This window comes from Mus caroli, chromosome 2, assembly GCF_900094665.2.
Source record: "Mus caroli chromosome 2, CAROLI_EIJ_v1.1, whole genome shotgun sequence".
NCBI classification, from domain to species: domain Eukaryota; kingdom Metazoa; phylum Chordata; class Mammalia; order Rodentia; family Muridae; genus Mus; species Mus caroli.
Genome location: NC_034571.1, coordinates 138,392,626 through 138,400,113, shown reverse-complemented (window position 1 = coordinate 138,400,113; position 7,488 = coordinate 138,392,626). Strand labels below are relative to the sequence as shown.

Genomic DNA, 7,488 nt, shown 5'->3' with positions numbered 1-7,488 from the left:
AAAAAAAAAAAAAAAAAAAAAAAAAAGGACACAAGAGCAGTGTCCAGCAAAGGGTTTAAGGCAAGCCACTACTTCTGAAACATTGCTGTCTCCATTTATAGACTCCAGAGTTTATCTAAGGCAGTGCAGAGGGACTAAGAAACCACTACGAGATGGGAATGTAGGGAGAAAAATCCAAATGATCAACGGCTGTCAACTGCTTACAATTTGCAAGGAATAACACCCACATGTCCACTAATCACGCTTACCTGCTTGGAGATTAAGATTTGGCGCAACTCTTTCTTGAGATCAATAAAACGATCGTGGAAGAGGGCCATGCACCACGGCTCCGTGAAGTAGCTGGTGAGAGAAGAAGAGATTCAGTTAGCCGGCAACCCTCTCATTACCACTAATAAAGTATTTACCTGCTTTTTTTGCCTTGATAAATTACAGTTCTGGCCCCATTGCAATCGTTTGCTCATAAAGAGCCTCGCAGAGCAGCCTGGCCAATCAATGTTTTAAATGGATGTTCCTGATGGAAGGCCAGGTTCCGTAATTACATTTAAAGTGGTTTAATTCAGAGCCGGGGCAGGACCCAGTGAAGAATCCTGATTTTTATCAGAATTTAAAAGCCTGAAGACTTGTAAAGAACGGCGTCTCCATTATCTGCCCTCATTTGAGAAAAACAGATTGCAGGATTGACTGGACTGCTGCACGAACAGATTAAATTTGGGTAGAAAATAACACAAATGTTGTTCATCATTAAGGTTTCTGGATTAATAATGAGCAGAAAGCAGGCCACCTCGGTGTTGCAGCCTGGCCTCTGAACGGCTGGCTGATGCTTAACTGAGCCACTCGCAGGGAAGCTGTGCTCCTGTGTTGAGATTCACTCTGAGATTTACTGCCTGGTCCCCAGAGGCCGAACAGAGCACATTTTACATGGAGGACATGGCCCCCCACCCCATTAATTCACAATGATCCAAGACAAAAGTTCTTGGAAACTGAATACATTCTTGCCATAACCAAGCACCTTTACTGACTTGTTAGCCTTTCCTTTATTGTAATGTGAAACATCATGGCGTAGTAGGTAACCCACCTTCCTCAGGCTCTGAGTCAGCCTGAGGCCACCGTGTGTGTCACTCTTCTCTGGCAGTGAGTTTGCCACCTCTGCCACTGTCCGTGGGTGCCATGGGTATGCACACAACAGGAAAAATATTGGTTTCCATCCAGAGGAGGTAGTATTGAGAAAGGGGGAATGAGTTGGGTGTGTTGGGGGCAAACCTGCAATCCCAGCATCTAGGAGCTCAAGAAAGAAGATCGGGAATTGTTTGGGGTCAAACTGGGCCGTAACATGAGTTCACGGCCAGCTTGCTCTACATAGTGAAAACCTGTCTCAAAAAGCTGGGACTCAACAGCTGTTTATTCGTCATAGTTTGGGCACCAACAGACACTCACTGCAAACACAAGCATTGCTGATCGCAGCATGATTACTCTATGGGTATAAACACATTTGGAAGGCAGTTTGACACGGTCTCCACCCAGCAAAACAAGTAGTAGGTTCCCATCCCTAAGGCCTATGTCTTCCTTAGCCATGACATACTTTTGATATTGATATAATCACATCATTTCCCCCTTCCCCTTCTACCTCCAAACATTTCCAGATACCCTTCCTTGTTCTCTTTCAAATTCATGGCTTCATTTTCATTAGTTGTTGTTTCATGCCTACCTGTATATACATAGATGGATATATATGTATATACATATTCCTAAATACCACTTGCTTAGATCGTATAATGTTATTTATATGTGTGTTTTCAGGGCTGACTTTTGGTATTGGGTAGCCAGTTGGTGTGCTTTTTCCTGGGAAGTTACTTTTCCCATTCTTAGCATTCCTGGGTTGCCGTAGTTCTTTGAGTAGGGCAGAGGCTCACAGACCTTCCCCTCCATCAGTGAACTTCTCATCAGGTTTTTCTGTATCCCCTCCCACACCCCACAGTATTCAGGAGACACCAAGGGAGATAGAGTGGAAAGACATATACAGACACTCATACACACACACACACACACACACAGACACACAGACACAAACACACACAGACACACATATACAGATACACAGACACATACAAAGAGACATACAGAGACATGCAGAGAGAGACACACACACAGGCACACAGAGAAACCCATACAGACACACCCCTCAAAACAACAACAGACATGAAAGTAGGAGGGAATCTATTACAAGAAAGGGTTCAGTAAGAGAGTGTGTGTGTGTGTGTGTGAATATAAAAGACAGTAGTGGGTTAAATGAGCAAAATACACTATACACATGTATGAAATTGTCAAAGAATAAAAATAATAAAAATCAACTTTTAAGAGACATGTTGAAAAAGTGAAAAGTCCACTGGTACATATGGGGCGGGGAAGGGGCAAGACTGAGGGTGTAGATAGCGCGGAGGACACGTGCCTAACACATACGAGGCCCTGGGTTTGATCCCTAAGGCAAGGAGGGCAAGGGAGGAGGAGGAGAGAATGAGAGATGGACAGACAGACAGGGAAGTGGCGTCTACCTTGTTGGCCCATGTAGATGACCTCTTCAGTTACTCAAGGACATCTAAGCCCAAGGAATGGCATGTCATGGATGGGGAACTTGGTAGAAATTCGGGGTCTATGTTCCTGGGCACACCTCCAGCCAGCTTCCTCAAGGGAAGGATGTCCCAGAGGGTTCCCCAGCTGGAAATGTCTTGAAGTTAAGTGTAACAACGGTCTCAGTCAAGACACCAAGCACACTCTGCTGTCACCGGCTACCACGGAAAGTCAAGTCCCTTACCACTAATCTGGGAAAGGACAGAAATACCATCTGTAAGTACAGTTTGTCCTCAATGTATTTTGCTCAGAGCCTATCTTAAACCGAAGAGAATCTTGAGTTGAATCACGGTGCACCAGGGACCGGCCCTACTTACTGCGCCGAGGATCCGTTTCTGTTCTTGTTGCGACCGTGTGCCACGGCCCATTTGCTTTCATGAAGACTTTGGGGGAAATTAATTTTTCTCTGGATATTGTCAATTCAAAAAGAAAAGGTACCGATGTGTTTCCTGATCTCTACGGGGAGTGAGAGTAAGACAAGGTCGCTCACGTTTGTAACCCAGGCAATTGGGAGGTCCTGAGTTTGAAGTCAGCCTGGGCTATGTAGTGAGACATCGGCTCACAGACAAATGGAAACCCAAACTAAGCAGTTTGCTACATACATGCATCCTCCCTGGAAATCACGGGGCCAGGGCAGAGGGACAAGAGGTGAAAGGGCCCAGATCTGCTAAGCCCAGGAGGACACACAGGGTGAGCACAGTCACAGGCTCTCCAGAGCTGAACAGGACAGGCAACCTCTGTTCCCTTGCCAGTGCCAGGCTGGGCCTGCTACTCTTTGAGGACTGGCATTCTTTGTCACTTGGCCAGCCATACACTGAGACCTAAGAAGGCCTGGGAAATGTCAACTTGTGGAACCTCGCTAACCATTTCTGGTCGATGTGGCCCAATCGTTGAGCCATTGATCTGCCTTCTCCGCAGCGCATTGGGTTATTGACAGACACACAGACACTGGGTGGGACTCTGATAGCCTGAGCAGCCTGCAGCCAGGCAGAGGAAAGCAAAGCCACACAAGTCACCGTGAGAAGTTACACTCACCGGCCTCAGAGAAAAGCACAACACATCTGTGGGGGAAGTCCTGGGCTCCAGCCAGCTCCCTTCTCCAGCCTCCCAAACTGCAGCAGCATCTGGTGTTAGCCACTGGGCCTACCTAGAGATCACACTCTCAGAGAATTACCCAGAATCCCTGTCTGCCATCCATTTGGTTTCCTGAGTCTTTAATTTGGTTAAGATAAACCTTGAGTTTCACCTTAGAAGGTGGCACTAGCCACTAGAAGGTGTTCTACCCTGGGCTAATGCTCAGTTGTGGAGGGCTTGCCTAGAATTGAGTGAGCCCTGGGTTCAAACCCAGTATGGGGGGAGGGGAGTGAGGAATGGATATGACCCAGATGATCTCCATGGAGCCAAAGCCAGCTCAAAATTCTGAGCTTCCTTGCCTGCCCTGCTGATGTGAACACCGGAGGCCATGGGGTGACACCGGCTAGGGGTGACACCGGCTAGCCCCATTTCAGCTCATTCTCTACCAGTATCTCCTTTCTTTTTGTTGTAAGCCTGTGTGACACTAGTTAGGTTCTAATCTTGCCCAGCCTCAGCCCTTTTGAACTTTCAAATGGGTGCGGGAATGGCCCTTCCTTTTGAGGCTTGCTGTCAAGAGTTCAAGGAGATACACACGTGCAACTCAGACCTGCCTTTGTGCCTCCCACAGGGCAGGGTTCTGAATGAAACACTCCTCACGGATGCCCCTCCCGAGTGCCTTACTCCACCCATGAGTCTTAGAGGCTGACAATCCCTCCTGGTGTGAGTCTGAAACTAAGGACATTATTCAAACACTTGCTTTGCTGCAGACGAGTATACTGCCTTCGTGCCTAAACACTGCTTCTGCTGGCGTTTACCTCATGATGTCACAACCTTTCTGTCCAGCAGAGCTGGGTGTGGTGGATACCTCTGGTGGCATCTGCAGTCAGGGCAGACACTGGGCTTCATTCGGTTCTAAGTACTTCCCCTCTTATTTTATCTGTGATGTTTCTTCGTACATCTCACATTAGGAGGGGCATTAATACAGTCCGCACTACAACCCAGCAGCCCACAGCTGTCTAGCTACTTATGTTGATGCTATATAAGCTCAGGCCTAATGGTCTCAGGCGAGGTTAGCATTTAGTTTTGCAGGAAGGGGGAATGCTCTTAGGGCTCTGGCCTCCCTTCCTGTCCTTCCCCGCTTACTCTGCTTGTCTTCATAGAAAGCCCAGCCGTTTTCCTCTAATTAGGCCACCAAGGGCCTGGCTAACATCAGGCCTCACAGCCACTCAGCCTTGTTCCAACCTCACCCATTTCCTATCTATTTTCTGTAAGGGAAGGAAAAAAGTATCTGTGTGCACAGAGAATCCTCCCTACCCCACCCCCATGAAACTCACAGGACAAGAAGCTACAGGAATTACCTTTGGAGAGACCATGGTTGCAAGCCAGTATAACCCCAGAAAGAGACTTTGTCACCTCTTTATTCTTTTGGTTAAATGAATTGCTCTCTAATTTTATAGGCGTGCTTAGTAGAAATACCATTAGCCAGTGCAGACAGAATAAACGCTACGCTTAAGTCATGCTTAAAAGAGTTAAATAACAAATGCGCGTTGGACAGAATTCCCTTCCACAATGGCCTTTTAAAAATGATGTCTCCTGGCTTCCACGGGAGTCTTGCAGGTACAACAGGGGACTTGAAGCAGCTCTTCCCCATCTTTGTTTCTCACAACTTAGGGTTTGTAGGGCCTAACAACGGACCATACATGTCTTCTCTTTTTCTTTCTTTCTTTTTTTTTTGTTTGCAGTGCTGAGGACTTGCAAACCTTGCACATGCTAGGCAAGGACTAAACTCTACCCCTGTAAGCATGAAAGTATAACTTGTTTATTCCTATCTATCCACCCCCATAGTGTGGGTGATGGAAAGGTGAGAACTTCAAAGCCAAGGCTGAAGTGATTGACTGAATGAACACAGAGAGAGGGAAGGAGGGATATTTCTTCCATGTGGTCAAATCCAGACTAATGAATGCAGGATGAATAATAGAATTAGAAAAGAGTCACTACTTGGCCAACAGCTCAGTAATACTCGAGTTGGGTTAGAAGTGCCGATCGATGCTCTAACGTGGGTGGAAGAAAGTAAGGAAGAAAAAAACCCCTAATGCTCTCACAGCCTCCAGGCACCGCTGACTAATTACCAAGGTAAAGGAGCACATTTCCAGGGAAGCAGCCCTGCTCCGCTGTGACTTGGTTCACAGGAGGAATGAACAGGCTACTTAGCATCCTAGGGCTCCTAATATAAGAGCCAAGAAGGAGGCAGGCTGCTTCCAAGGTACACGAGCTGAAAAGAACAGGGCATAGCAGACACACCAGAGCAGCAGAAGCTCTACAGGACCGGGGACTTGCAGCTTATAACACACCTCCCCCCCCCCCACACACACATACACACACACACACACACTTCCAGCCCGGTCCCGACAGGGTCTTACTATGTAACTCTGGCTGTCCTGGGATTCACTATGTAGATAAGCCTGGCCTCTAACTCATGGAGATTTGCCTGCCTTTTACCTTCTTAGTGTGTATCACCATGACCAGGTGGACTTGTAGCTTCTGAAAGTGCTAGTCAGGGATGGAAAAGGCTATGGGATCACCCCCAGTTGGAGAAGTTTAAGAATAGATGGCATTCAAGGAGTTTCCCAGATGGCATCCTGAGCTAGAGGAAGGGCATGAGGATGTCGGTGAGCAAGGTTCAATGACTGGAGATTCAGCTTTGTTTTAAAGTAAAGTCGTTTCCAAACTCTGATAGCTGGGCCAGCGGGATGGCGTAGCAATTTCCAGCACTCACCACCAAGACTGACAATCCAAGTTGGATTCCCAGAATCCTCATGGTGGAAGGAGACTCCCACAGTTGTCCTCTGATCTCCACGTGTGTGCTGTGGTACATGCACACCCAAACACACATACCAATGTACAATATATAAATAATAAATAAATCCAATAAAATAGTGTCAATTCTGACAATCATCTGGGGGTAATGCCAGAATGCTGTCACTCTTAGGGGACAGTGGAGCACTTAGATGCAAAGGGTTATCATATAAGTGAGCACTTTCAAGCCTTAGGAAAAAGTGGTATCTTTCCATGGAGGTGAGTGTGTGAGTGTGTATATATATGTGTATGTATGCATGCATGTATGTGTATATGTATGTGTATATGTATGTGTGTGTGTTTAAAGGGGTGTGTAGGGGAGAAAATGATAAAGCAAGTGTGATAAGATGCTTATATTTAGGGAGTCTAAGTGAAGGCCTAAGCTGTTGTTTGTTCCTTTTCTGTCACCTTTTGGAAGCCTGATGTTACTAGGGAACAGGAGCGAAGGCAAGCACTAGGTATTTTGCTTCTTCATTGCGTTACACTTAGTGAAGAGGTGACAACTGGTCCAAGCTTCCAAGCCTGTGTTCAGTGGACTTCAGTGTCCGGGCTGGGTTTGTGAGGGCACCACAGTTAGGGCTTACAGTGTGTGCATAGGAACAGGCTAATCTGAGGGAACGGCTAGATGGCCATTGACCACTGAAGAACACTCTTCACTCTCAGTGTGAGGGTGGTCTCCACTTCCATAAAATACAGAGCTCTTGCTTTAGAACCCAAAGAGATCTGAAATTACACTGGAGACCTCTGTCTTTTAAATAAAAGACTGGGGCCTAGAACAACTACCCAGACCCATATGGGCTGGCAGGGGGGCCTCAAGCCACTATGCAGAAGCCACAGCAGCCACATCATCCACAGAAGCCACAGCAGCAGCCACAGAAGCCACAGCAGCAGCCACAGCAGCCACAGCAGCAGCCACAGAAGCCACAGCAGCAG

The 7,488-nt window shown here is 47.0% G+C and overlaps 1 protein-coding gene across 2 annotated transcripts in view; it reads right to left on the bottom strand.

The window, feature by feature from the left end:
* Cfap61 (cilia and flagella associated protein 61) overlaps positions 1-7,488 on the bottom strand; it is a 260,144-nt gene that overhangs the window by 13,901 nt on the left and 238,755 nt on the right. For both annotated transcript variants that reach the window (XM_021156892.2, XM_021156893.2), the window contains exon 26: positions 249-339. In XM_021156892.2, the coding sequence (XP_021012551.1) occupies positions 249-339 (91 nt within the window). The remainder of the gene's footprint in view (positions 1-248; positions 340-7,488) is intronic.